The sequence below is a fragment of the Eublepharis macularius genome, chromosome 12 (assembly GCF_028583425.1).
Source record: "Eublepharis macularius isolate TG4126 chromosome 12, MPM_Emac_v1.0, whole genome shotgun sequence".
NCBI lineage: Eukaryota > Metazoa > Chordata > Lepidosauria > Squamata > Eublepharidae > Eublepharis > Eublepharis macularius.
The window spans coordinates 13,556,634-13,570,779 of NC_072801.1; the positions used below are offsets into that span (position 1 = coordinate 13,556,634).

Here is a 14,146-nt window from a genome sequence, read left to right on the forward strand (position 1 = left end):
AATTCAGGCAATCCAAAGGGAGAGCATTCCAACACACAGCTATCCAGCTTGAGGACCTCCAGCAAGAGAAAGACCCTCACTCTCCTAGGTAAATTGGCTGAACTCCAAACCATGTCCCTAGTGAAAAGGGATAAGGAAGGGAGAGGGGGAAGATAAGAGTATTTCTAGGCTTTTTTTTTAACATCGAAACAGATCCGAAGGGACAGTCACCAGAGCAGGCCCATGGGAGCTTCAGAAGACATGGAGGTTTATCATCTCTCCTCCTAGCACAAGGTCTCTTGCCTGCCAAAAGATTGATCAATTTGGCATCCTCAAGGGGTGGGCAGAAGCTACGGCTGATAAGAGTGTTTCTGTGCTCAGGGGAGACGTTTACTTAGTGGAAGACAAATAACTTTGCTGATTGGACTCCCTCCTATGGTAACAATCTAGACATTCCAGTCATTGCTTCCTTCCCCTTCTGCACAAAAACACACCCTCCCCGGTATCCTTTGGTTTCCCAGGCAGCTTTTTCTCTCTTTGTGAGGATGGGAGAAGCGTTCTCCTCTGGGGTCATAATATTTAGCCTCTATATTGGTGTGCTGGGGTCTTCCAAACATTATACCTATGTTATTTCTGCAATCTTCACAACAGCCTTGTAAAGCAGGCCAGTATCACTGTCGTAGGCAGGGCTTTTTTTCAGCTGGAATGCAGTGGAACGGAGTTCCGGCACCGCTTGGAAATGGTCACATGGCCGGTGGCCCCGCCCCCTGATCTCCAGACAGAGGGGAGTTTAGATTGCCCTCCGCACAGTGGTGTGGAGGACAATCTAAACTCCCCTCTGTCTAGAGATCAGGGGGCGGGGCCACTGGCCATGTGACCATTTTCGCCAAGGGCGATTTAAACTTTTAAAAACTCCCCCCTTGTTCCAGCTTACCCAAAGTGACATCATTGTGCGGTCCTGAGTTCCACCACTGAGTTCCACCACCTCTTTTCCCAGAAAAAAAGCCCTGGCCGTAGGGATGCCAACACCACCTCCCCCAAACAACCCAGCACAGCTGGATCTTGGGGGGAGGGCCCCTGGGAGAGTTGCCGATTTGGGAGTTGTGAAAGTTGGGACTGGGTGCTGGTTTCCAGAATTCTTGGAGTGAAGCCACAACACTTGTGAGTAAACGTCAATGACGTAATTTTCACTTTGTGGGCAGGCTGCGACCTGTGCCACCCCTGTGCTTGCCCTGAAGAACCAGACTTGTGCATATCATTTGACACCCCCCCCCCCCCGGAGCATGAGAAGCTGCAGGGCACATGTCTATGTTTCCTCCTTTGGTTCTTCCACCCTGTTCTCTTCTTGAATTGGCAGGTTGGTTGAGTGAGGGCTGACGGAGCATCTTGACTTGTCAACCAGCATGTTTGAAATGAAAGGCAGGCAAGGGATGCCCAGGTTTGGAAAAGAGGCCTTTTAGGGTTGCCAACTCCAGTTTGGGAAATTCCTGGAGATCAGGGGGGGTGAAACCTGGAGAAAGTGGGTTTGGGGGAGGGAAAGGACCTTTGCATGGCATAATTCCATAGAGCTCCCCCCCAGTAGCCATTTTCCCCAGGAGAACTGATCTCTGTGGCCTGGAGACCAGTTGTAATTCCGGGAGATCTCCAGCCACTACCTGGAGGCTGGCAACCCCAGAGGAGAGGGCTTAGACTGTAGTAACTCTACTTAGATTTTCACTGTTAGAGTCTGCACTCTGATGTTGCTCTTTCCTCCAGGGGAATTAATCTCTGTAGCCTAGAGATCAGTTGTCATCCCAGGAGAAGTCCAGCCCACTCCAACCGGGAGGCTAGCACTGCTAAGGCCTTTGCATCTGCAGGGAGCCAATTGAGAAGCAGCTGCCTCCGTCCTAGAAGAAGGCTTGGTTTGGAAACTTCCAACATTTTGTAGAACCCAACAGTGTTTTATGATTGATGGTGGCCATTTTGTGATTGGGTCTGCCGTTGTGGCGGCCATTTTGCAGTGGCAGTCATGAGCTTTTCCCAGGCTCCTGAGTGGCTAGGCACCGACAATGTTAATTTCCTTTATAAAAGGGAAAATACCAGAGATATAGGGTATTCTGGTAATATTAATTAAGAAATACACAGTTTGAGAAGGGAGACTTCCATGCCACAAGCAGGGTTGCCAGCTCCAGGCTGGGAAACTCCTGGAGATTTGTGTGTGTGGGGGTGCCTGGAGAGGGTGGGGCTTGGGGAAGGAAGAGGACTCAGCAGAGTATATTGCCACAGAGTCCACCCTCCAAAGCAGCCATTTTCTCCAGGGGAACTGATCTCGGTGGCCTGGAGATTAGTTGAAATTCCGGGAGATCTCCAGCCACCACCTGGAGGCTGGCAACCCCATGGGAGAGGTCTCTCAATGTGGGCAGAATTAGAGTGAATACCCACCCTCATTTTTAATCTCATGTATTTATTCCCCTTTGTTTTCCACAGGGCAGACGACATGGCTCGTCCCTCCTCCCTTCTGCCCTCGCAACAACCCTGTGAGATAGGTTAGGCCAAGAGTTAGTGTGCGGCCTACAGTTATCCAGAGAGTATTGTGGCCGTGGGGATCTGGACCCAGGTCTGCCCAGTCCTCGTCTGACCCTCTTAATCACTCCACAAGCTCCCGCTGAACCTTCATAGACTGCTGAAAAGGCCCAATGTCTACCACCACCGGTGAATCTCGCTAGGAACCTCTCAGCTGCCGTTAAGTCCCTCCTGACTAGTTTCAGAAGTCCAGTTGGCCAGAAGGTCACTAAAATCCGGAGGGTTGCTGTTGAGGATGCCCACGGGGCTGTGGGATGGCTCTTTCCAAAAGGACTGAGGCAGCTTCCTGCTTTGCATGGGGGTGACATGGCTGTACTTTCTTTCTACCTTTGGGTCGCTGCCTTCAGGGGGGGCTCGATGCTCGATGTACCTGCACAAGCCATATTCAAAGAGCTCAGCAAGAGGCCCCAGCTTCACCGCCCCGTCTTTGCCACACAGGCACTTCCACAGCTGTGGGTCCAGCGGTGCTGGAGTTTTCAGGGTGTCTGAAAAGTCACCCCCTTCCTCCAGCTCCCCGCTCTGAGAAATCCTGACCAAGTCTGCATAGTACAAGACCCGTCCTGACAGGCGCTGGGAGCAGCTGTCGTCGTAGATGTTGCGTGAATCTGCGTCTTCCTCTTTGGTCTTCCCGCCAAAATACTTCTGGATGTCATCGCTGATGCGCTCTGCAAACTGGAGAAGTTGCAGCGTCATTTCGGCATTGGACTCGTCTGAGGTTGCCTGGCCCCCTTGATTGGGACTGAGGCTTGTGGAACTGTCCTCCAGTTCCATATCATCTCTTTCCTCTTCCTCCTCTTCCTCTTCCTCCTCCATTTCTTCCTCCTCGGATAAGTCTTGGAAAAGTATCTCCTGGCAGGCGGTGGTGGGCAAGAATGAATGCTGGAATGCCGTAGGCAGCCGAAATTTGCTCAGGTTCTGTATGATGCCAGCCGCCATTTTCGATCCCGGTGCTCAAAACTAAACAATGGCAGGACAAGCAAAGCATCAGTCCCCATCAGACTTCCCTAGTATATTTCATTCTGCCTTTCTGCTCAGGCAGAGACTGGCAACCTTTTCCAATGAAAGAGCCAAACTACATAAACATTCACAGCAGGATAGAAACAAATAAATAAATGAGAGTTCAACACTGAGCCAGTATAAGAAAGCCCATCTGCATAACCAAAACTACAGCCCAAACACTGGTGGTTGTGTGTCCTTCATTAGGAAGTAGCACACACGAGTAGCACACACGTAAGGTCCCAGAATAAGTCATAAATCTACACAGCAATATGTGTGATTGTTTTAGTGCACTGACATAATGGTGAATGGTTTGCACATGGAATTGGTAGCCACTGTTCAGCTCGATCATTTCCCTTTCTGCAAAGCATCTCTAAGAGGATGGAGAGCTAGTGTGGAATAATGGCTAATGTGTCAAATTAGGATCTGGGAGACCCAGGTTCGAATCCCCGCTGCACCATGGAAGTATGCTAGGTGACCTTGGGTCTGTCACTCTCTCTCAGCCCAACCTACCTCACAGGGTTGTTGTAAAAAATAAAACAGGGGAAAGGGAGAATCATGTAAGCCCTCCCTGAGTTCCTTAGAGGAAGGGCAGGTAAATTGAGCGAGCGGGGGGGGGAGGTTGAAGGTAGGGCTATGTTCATTGTCATGCTTGTCCAGCTACCCTGTCATGCCAATTTTCGACTGTTACTACTACCCTGTGGCTTTGCATAAATGCAGGGACTCACATTCTCAAGCAGAATTATTGGCATCCCCTGTTTCTCTATCTACAAGTGACCATTGCACTGATAAGCCCGCATTCAAAAGTGGGGATAGAGAGACAAAAATCCATCTTATCCCTTGGTTCTGAGCACCCAGGTTCTAAGTACAAAGCCATAGTTAAAAGGTGCTAAAGGGAATTTTTTTAAAGCATGCTGCTGCTGAGAAATCTATTACCCCAAATACAAAACTGGAAATTATTGAATTTTGTCCATCACTGAGGAGAATGGGTCAGACCCCAGTTCTCTTCCCAAGCATAACACTATAACGCACCCCCCTCCAATGATACGATAGCAAAAGTTCTTTTTCACCTGGCTGTGCCCTGTACTCATTCATGCTGTGACTGCTTTAGAGGAGCCCAGCCATTCTTTAACATGTTATTGGATTATTTGAATGGATTTTGTAACTTAGAGCCAAGCTACAAGTGACGAATTACACTTGCCTGGCAAGTGAACAGACTCACGTGTATTCCTCCCTGTTCACTTGCCCTCCACTTGCCCTTGGAGCGCAAGTGGACGGCAAGTGAACAGGGAGGAATACACGTGAGTCTGTTCACTTGCCAGGCAAGTGTAATTCATCACTTGTAGCTTGGCTCTAAGAGTGGGGAGAATGGATTCGAATGCCTGCCCAGCCACGAAGCTTGCCGGGCGATGTGGGGTCAGTCACTCTCTCTCAACCTAGCCTACACCTCAGGGTTGTTCTGAGGATGAAACAGAGGCAGGGAGAGCCACATACTCTGCCCCAAGCCATTTGGAGGAAGGGAAGAACAGAAATGTGCTATGTGCTTCCCTCTTCCAAGTGCTGCCCGAGTTTTGTTACAGGCATTCGGTGTGGTTTTTTGTTGGGAAGTGGGCTCCATGCCCGGGACCTACAGGATCGTCTTCCACGAATGCAACTGTCGTTACCCCTTACGAACTCAGAAAATGCCCTTGTGGCCCGGGTGTCATTGAATCTGTTCCCCATGTTCTGTTATACTGTTTATTTTATTCTAAGATCCGAGACAAACTTTTGAACTCCCTTCTTTATTCACAGTGCAGCCTTTCTGATAATGTCAAGGTCCAGCAATTACTATCTGGTCACAACTTTTCTATAACCTCTGACGTGGCTAGTTTTCTTCAATCTGCAATCTGTATCAGGGAAGCTATCAACTAAATTTAATGTACCTTTTTTCGCTCTGACATGCCAATAAAAGTTGTGTGTGTGCGCGCGTGCGCGCGCAATCTAAAATTTTTGTACTTTGTATTTTGATCATTCTTGTAGCACACAGCTTTGTATTCTTTTTTTCTGTCCCTTTGTCTTATCCCTTTTTTCCCTAGATCCCCTTTTCTGTTTTAATAAAAATTAAAAACAAAACAGAGCAACCTTATGCAGAGTAATGCCAATCTAAACCATGGGTTTAGAGAGGTGTAATTTGGCACAGGACAGCACTGTTAAATGCTATGCCCAGCCACAAAAGAGCAGCTCTCATATATTCACATTTTAAGGGTCTCTTTGGTTAGGCCTTGCGGTGGCAGACAGAAGTGGCATAATTCCAGACTTCAAGAGGGGCGTGCTCTTCACACACAAAAAACCCATGCATGCAGAAAGGTAGCACCTCAGGGAAAAGGCTATATCCGCCTTGTGGTACTGTTTTCTTACATGCTGGGAGCTTTTTAAAAGTAGGAGCCATTCAACCCTACAACACCCTCCCACGTGCAATTGTACTCCACAGTTCTGCCTCCTGAGCAATGCATCTCTCAGAAAATACTGACTCTTGAAGCAAGTTCCCCCTCCCCAAGCCTGGACCACTTACCTGACTGCTGTAGTCTGGACCCCCCACACTACTCCTTGGCCATCTCAGCCCTTCCATCCCAGGGCTGAAGTATTTATAGCAGAGCTCCCAAACTGGCCGCTGGCAAATATTTAGTGGCTGTATTGTAATCGTAGACTCGGTAAACAAAACTCTGGTTTGCTTTAGTGCCCGGCAACCAGAGAACACCGTAGACAAGGAGGAGGCGAGGATAGGAGATAGGGCTCACCTTAATGCTCAACTTCCTGGGGGATTTTCGAGTGTTATTCCTGCCGATTCACCTATTAGGTCCACAGGCCCAGCTGCCAAAGGGGCCCAGCCTGCGTTGACAGAGGACTCTTATCTCTCGCGTTGATTTGGAGACTAAATCAAGCCTCGTCAAACAGGCGTAAAATTAAATTTCACGGTATTTTGACTCCAGGAGTAGGCATCATCTTCTGAAGAAAGTAATGCTTATCCAACAACCTTTGTGCAAATAAGAGATGCCAGGCCACAGCAGGATAGAGAGAGAGAGAGAGAAAGCAAGAGAAAATAGCTGCAGAAAGGGTCTTCCAGCTAGAAACCCCCTGCGTGAGAAGGTTCCATTAGAGCAGCAGCACCACTAGATTGGAGGGGGGGGTCTTTCTGTACCCCTGCCTTTAAGATCAGCAATTACAAACGCTCCATGAAATTCCACAGTCAACGTTGAGGAGGAAGAATGCAAGGAACAGCCTGCACCAGCTCATGAACAGAAAGCAGAATTTTTTTTTTTAGAGACAAAAGAAAGTGCATGCAGCATGGCTGATATGGTATTAATACTTTTATGACTATTAATTTACAATGCATTATGGTGATGGGATGGTATTTCTGCTGTCTTTCCCCCCTAAACTTCCACAGCAAATCCTGAGCTGTGGTTCTGAGAGCCATTTTGCTGGTTAATCAGGGAAAAGCAACTAGGTAGAAGCAAGGGACCAACGGGAAGGTACGTCCCCAACGCTTCTGTTCCCATCAAATGCCCTCCGTGGTGGTGTAACAGCAGCAGATACAGGGATGGAAATCCTAAAATCTGGAGAACACTGTAGCCCACAGTCAGTGCTGAGGCCCTGTTTATACCTGCCTTATCTTGTTGATTTTTATTGGGGAACTGTCAGTTAGTACATACATGTGCACTTTAAGAACATAAGAGCAGTTATATTGGATCAGACCAATGGTCCAACCAGTCCAACATCCCATTTCAAACAGCAGCTACCCAGATTTCCCTGGAAGGTCTACAAGCAAGACATGGAGGCTGGAGCCTCTCCATCTTATTGCATTAGTAGCCAGAGGTACACTGCCTATAATCATGGTGGCTTACAGGGCTTTTTTTCAGGTGGAACGCGGTGGAACGGTGTTCCGGCACCTCTTGAAAATGGTCACATGGTTGGTGGGCCCGCCCCCTGATCTCTAGACAGAGGGGGGGTTTAGATTGCCCTCCATGCCGCTGGAGCGGAGGGCAATCTAAACCCCCCTCTGTCTGGAGATCAGGGCGGGGCCACCAGGCGTGTGACCATTTTCAAGAGGTGCCGGAACACCGTCACGGGCAATTTAAATTTTAAAGAATTCCCCCCCTTGTTCCAGCTGACCCAAAGTGACGTCATTGTGCAGTCCTGAGTTCCACCACCTCTTTTCCCAGAAAAAAGCCCTGCTTACAGCCATCAATGAACCCCTTCCGCATGAATTTGTCTGCTCCCCTTTTGAAGCTGGCTAAACTAGTGGCTATCACTGCACTCTGTGGCTGTGAGTTCCTCAGACCAATCATTCTCTAAGGGAAGAAACACTTCCTCCTGTCTGCCCTGAATCTACTGACTACCAGCTTCATTTGGGTGATCATCATGAATTCTAGTGTTATGGGCGAGGAAGGAAAAGGAAGGTCCCCCCCCTCTCCATTTTCTCCACTCCATACATTATTTTATACCATTCTACCATATTCCCCATTCGCCAGCTTTCCTTGTCTCCTCTTGTCAGCCACCATTGCTTCTGCAATTTTTTTAAAAATCAGCACTAGTATATTGTTATATTGACCCTCTGTTGTAACAATAGGTCTAGCAGGTTTTCTGAATTCCCAGCTTTCATTTAAATATAGTATGTCTCTAGCCCCTTCAGTTGCATTTAAGATATGCTTTTTTTCTTGTATCTTGGCGAGGGAAAGGGCTAGAGACTTACCTTTTATTTTACATGAAAGCTGACAGTTCAGAGAATCTGCTAAACCTATTGTTGCAAAAGAAGGTTTCAAAGAGAAGAGAAAAGTTAGGGGAAACTCTGGAGGGGCGTAAATGCACAATACTGTAGGGACGGGGGGGGGGGGGAGTTTCCCAATAGCATCGACTCAGGGCAGATAATCTGTGTGGAAGACACCAATATTTCCCAAACTGCACACTTTTTTTTCTTTTTAAGCTGAGAGAGAGAGAGAGAGAGCATTTTATTCCAAGGTGCAATGTTTAATGAACACCATCTTTTTTTCTCCCTCGATCCATTTCCTTTCTCCATGCTGGGTCCCTAATGGGCTGATAATAACAGTGCTGATGGCGTGATTTACCTCCTGTTCTAATTGATTTATTGGAACCCATTTGTATTGTAAATCACAGGTAGCAACCTGACTATTTTATTTATGGAAACCTTAGGAGGCATACACTGCAGAGAAGCCTTGTCATCAACCTGGGTGTCTGCCTGTGTACAGAAGACAGAGATTTTCAGAGTAGTGGGGGAGAAAGATTGCGTGGCACTGGACAAACCAGTGCCCTGGTGTCTGCAGGGCATCTAGTGAGACTTGGAAAGATAATTTCTTGTGCTTGCCACTTAATGGGGAGGCTGATATAATCAGGGGTCATTTTGTAGGAAAAGAGCTGGAGGAACTCATTAGCATAGCTCATTAGCATATGCCACGCCCCTTGCCATCACCGGAAATGTGTCATTAGCACAACTGATTTACATATGCCACACCCCCTGGTATCACCTATCCTGGCTGTTTTGGACCCAATCCTGGCCATTCAGGGCCAAAATCAGGCCCAAAATGGCAAAAAGGGGCTGAAAATGGCCGAAAAGGGGCCCAAAATGGTCTGGATTGGGCCGCTGCGGAGCGAGAGAGTGATCCACCACCCGTCAGAGGCCCAATCCGGGCTGTTTTGGCCTCAATCCAGGATGAAACAGGCCCAAAATGGCTGAGGGTCAGGTGGGCGGGGCCACCTGACATGTGATCTCTTTGGGGAACTGCCGGAGCTGCGTTCCTGTGCGTTCCCCCTCGAAGTGAGCCCTGGATATAACATTTTAGAATGGTGGGGCTAATTGGATAGGCTTGCTACAGTTAGTATTGCCAGATCTGGGTTGGGAAATTCCTGGAGATTTGGGGGATAGAGCCTGGGGAGGGGAGAGACCTCAGCAGGTTACAATGCCATAGAGCCCCCCCCCCTCCAAAGCAGCCATTATCTCCAGGGGAACTGATCTCTGTGGCCTGGAGATCAGTTGTGATTCTGGGACATCTCCAGCCACCACCTGGAGGTTGGCAACCCTAGTTGCAGTCCGCCATATACATTCTTCTGCCCTTGGGGTGAACTCTGGAAAAAAATCCAGTTCTGCAGTTTTCTTGCTTCATTCAGTTTGAATGGGGGGCGGGGAGGCAGTAGTTGAGGTGGATGCCTATTGGTTAACATCAGTAACGTCACTGTCAGTCCTAGCACAGGTGCTACACTCTCAGTATAAAATACAATAATGGCATGGATGCTTGCAGAACACAATGATGGCATATAACACAACAATGGCATGGATGCTGGCATACATGACCGTCACCCAAACTAATTTCTTCCCCCGTCAAAATCCCTGCAGCAGTTTGTGGCAGCAAATTAGTTTTTAAAAAATAATGGATCAATGGATCAATAGATGGATCAATGCCAACTACAGTGCATATGTAGTGCATAACTACAGTGCATAACTACAGTGCATATGTGCAGCTTGGGGGGGGGCAGACGAAAAAAAGCATGCCACATGCAGGAGATGTAAGGCAAGACTGAGGACTGACATGCCCCCTTGATAGGGGAAGCAGCTTACTGCAACAACATTTGTCTGCAGTATACGCTGAGATGCCGGGTTCTCATCAAAAGTGAGATGCTCGCTGGGTCACTTCTCAAGGCCAGAATGGATCGGATGCTGCATTTGTCATTGATAGACAGCATGCTGGCAATGCAGCATCTGAGCGTTGAACTCACGGCTGTCTCCCTACCTACCAGTCTGCAATCTGGGGAGAATAATATTGGCCTGCTTTTCCCCCCGACCTGAAAGAATGGTGCTTAAAAAGTTAAGGCCAAGCTAGAAGTGACGAGTTACACTTGAACGGCAAGTGAACAGACTCACGTGTATTCCTCCCTGTTCACTTGCGCTCCACTTGCGTTCCACTCGATCATGTAGTGATCGAGTGGAGTGCAAGTAGAGCGCAAGTGAACAGGGAGGAATACATGTTCCTTGGGAGGAATACCTGGTCACTTGCCATTCAAGTGTCATTCGTCACTTGTAGCTTGGCCCTGAGTCGGTTCACTTGCCGTTCAAGTATCATTCGTCACTTCTAGCTTGGCCCTCAGTCCTCTGAGGTCCCATCGCTCCAGAAACCAGAGAGAGACACTCGGCCTGGAGGCGGGGAGGGGGAGTTCAGCCGTGTCCCTGGCACCCTTCTGCCCTTTGCACGAGTGACGTGGAGACCCAGCCCCACACGGGAGCACTTAGCCTTCTCCAAACATTCTCACTGGCAGGCCTCCCACCTGAGCAGCGCCTATCTGGCTCATTTTCTGGCTCGACAAACAAGGTTTAGATACACAGACCAGATCCGAGCACCGTCTGATAAGGCGAGCCAGCCCTCAGCCTTCCAATATGCTCTCCTGACGTCACCGTCATTTCACTGACTCCTCTCGGGACATAACCGGGAGGGAACTGGATGTAGATGTAAGACGCCAGGGTGGCGGGAATATTAGGATGGAAGGTGTGCGGGCTACACACTTAAACAAACAGGTGTAGAGTACCTCCCTGTAAAAGAGGAGTCTGCGTTCTAGATCCCGCCTTAATTTAGCTCCCCTTTTGTCAAGCCAAACAGTGCAGGAGTTACACTGCAAACCGAAGCCTGTTTTTATACCAAAGAATCCTGGGAAGGGATGTTTGGTGGAAATGCTTGGTTCAAAGATACCTCATTGGACCAGCAGCTGGAGGCAGTGTGGAGGGGCTGCTGCGGAGCCCCTGGAGATTTGGGAGGTCCTGACAACTGCACAGTCCTGATGACTGTGCGCCAACGCCACCAGTCACTTCCATCCATCTCTCAATCTGCTGCCTTGAACAGATTCCAAAAATCCACTGCCTAAACCCACTGTCTGAATGTAGGGCCCATGATAGCAATACTGGGGATGCCCCGCAAGGCAGGCATAAAGGTTCTTTGCTGCTTTGGGTAAGAAATGTACTTTGCTGCCCTGTCTTTGTTAAGCAAATGGGGGAAATGGGGCGCCCTGAAGACTATTTTCCTCTACTTGTAACCTCTTTCCCTCCTCTCCATACTAGTGAATGGAACAAAAGGCCCATTTAGGTAAACCTTTTAGGGCCAAGCTACAAGTGATGAATGACACTTGAACAGCAACTGAACCGACTCACGTGTATTCCTCCCTGTTCACTTGCGCTCCACTTGATCACGTAGTGGAGCGCAAGTGAACAGGGAGGAATACACGTGAGTCTGTTCACTTGCCATTCAAATGTCATTCGTCACTTGTAGCTTGGCTCTTAGTTGTGGCATCTGCATTTTGAAATGCTTGCACGCCTGCCTGGTACTAGATTTGTTGTTTTTCTAGGTGAAGTATTCTCCGATTCTTTTAGGAGAATGCTTTTTTAAAAGTCTGCTGTTTTTATTGCTGCGTTCATTCCCGCCCCCCCTCCTGTTTGGTTGCTGTGTGTATTTTATTGTCTTTCCAGGTGGATACTTATTTATTCTTTTGGGTATTCAAATAAGCATTTTCATTTTGTAGCCTCCTGTTTTACTGCTGCTTCCAAACTGCTGATTTAATGTTTTGCTCTGTGTATTTTGGGGTCCGTTTGGCCGAACACTTGTATGTTTGCAAGACTTTATTTATTTAAATTTATTTCTGTTATTTATTTTCTGCCTTTCTCACTGAGACTCAAGGTGGATTATTAGGGCTGCTAGGTCCCCCGGTGGGGGGTCTCCCACTCCCAGCCTCTGCCTCCACCAACATTCACCTGGCTGGTGGTGATAAAAGGCAGGGGAACAGCCCCCCCCCCCCCCAGAGGCACTACAGTCAATGTAAAAGACATTTTAATAAACAATATAATAGAGTACATACATGCAAATTTGCAAAGACTTAAAACCAGCAGGAATCCAAAATAGAGTTGAAGAATTGTTGATACAGATAAGGTTGCCAGGCTCCAGGGAGTGGCTGGAGATCTCCCGGAATTACAACTGGTCTCCAGGCCACAGAGATCAGTTCAACTGGAGAAAATGGCTATTTGGGGGAGCGGGTGGACTTTATGGAATTATGCCATGCCAAGGTCATTTCCCTCCCCAAACCCCACTTTCTCCAGGTTTCTCCAGGTTTCACCCTCAAGATCTCCAGGAATTTTTCAACTTGGAGCTGGCAACCCTAGATACAGAGCATAAGCAATTCTAAGACTGACATATTAAAGAACACGGGAACTATCCAGTAGGATCCTATTCATAGCAATAGTAGTAGACAGGGCTTTTTTTCTGGGAAAAGAGGTGGTGGAACTCAGTGGGTTGCCCTCGGAGAAAATGGTCACATGGCTGGTGGCCCCGCCCCCTGATCTCCAGACAGAGGGGAGTTGAGATTGCCCTCCGCGCCGCAGAAGCGGCGCGGAGGGCAATCTCAACTCCCCTCTGTCTGGAGATCAGGGGGCGGGGCCACCAGCCATGTGACCATTTTCAAGAGCTTCCAGAACTCCGTCCCACCGCATTCCAGCTGAAAAAAAGCCCTGGTAGTAGAGTCTATGGTATATCATACTTACAGCATTAGTAGCAAAGGCTATAGTCCTGCCCTATCCCTTAACATCTCTTTGAGACGACTTCATTGCAGTACATCCCTCTTATCTGAGCAAAATGCCTCTTGAACAATTCAGTTTTGCATCGTTTGCAAAAAGCCAGGAGTGGGAGCTTTCTTGACCTCTTCAGGTAGGCTGTTCCATAGGGTAGGTGCCCCCACAAAGAATGCATGTGTACAAGCAGCTGTTGATTTTGCCCACCTGCAAGGTGGCACCTACAAAAGGCCGTGTTCAGATGAGCAAAGCTGCCATGGCAAACCATAGGGAGAGAGATGGTCCTGAAGATATGACGGACCAAAGCCATGAAAAGCTTTGTATGCAATAGCCAGTTCTTTGAACTGAGCCTGATAACTGATATATAGCCAATGGAGCAACTGTAGACCAGAAGCTTTTCATGGTCCTCCTAGCTCTCAATAACAGCCGAGCTGCAGTGTTCCGCTCCGACTGAAGCCTCCAAATTAACTTAGAGGGGAGACCTATGTGTGGTGCACTACAGTAGTCGAGTCTCGAAGTTACCATGGCATGGATCTCGGTGGCCAGATCAGCCATGTTGAGGTAGGGGGCCATCTTCCAGGCTAGACTAAGTTTGTAGAAAGCATTTTTTGCAGCTGCCTTAATTTACTTTTCTAGCAGTAATGGTGAGTCCAGTGAAATCCCTAGACTTTTAACTGAGTCTGCAAGTGTAAGACTAACTGCATCGAAAGTGAGGAGTACACGGTCCTTCAAGATCGCAGCCTTTCCAACCAGCATCACTCCTGGCTTGTCTGTATTCGGTTTCAATTTGTTTGCTTTCAGTCATTTGACCACAGCTGTCAGACAGTGAGCGAAGATCTCTACTGCATCCTACAGTGATTTGGACAGTGAGATAATAGAGCTGGGTGTCATCTGCATATTGATGGCATCCAATTCCATAGCTAGAAATGAGTTCACCTAAAGGCTTTACACAGAAGTTGAATAATATGGAGGATAAGATGACGCCCTGTGGAACCCCACAAGATAATTCCCATTTGG

The 14,146-nt window shown here is 48.2% G+C and overlaps 1 protein-coding gene across 1 annotated transcript; it reads right to left on the reverse strand.

Moving 5' to 3' along the window:
- Positions 1-2,531: 2,531 nt before the first annotated feature.
- On the reverse strand, positions 2,532-3,477 carry PERCC1 (proline and glutamate rich with coiled coil 1). The gene has a single exon (XM_054995691.1). The coding sequence runs from the start codon at positions 3,475-3,477 to the stop codon at positions 2,692-2,694; it is 786 nt and encodes a 261-aa protein (XP_054851666.1). The 3' UTR covers positions 2,532-2,691.
- Positions 3,478-14,146: the final 10,669 nt, after the last annotated feature.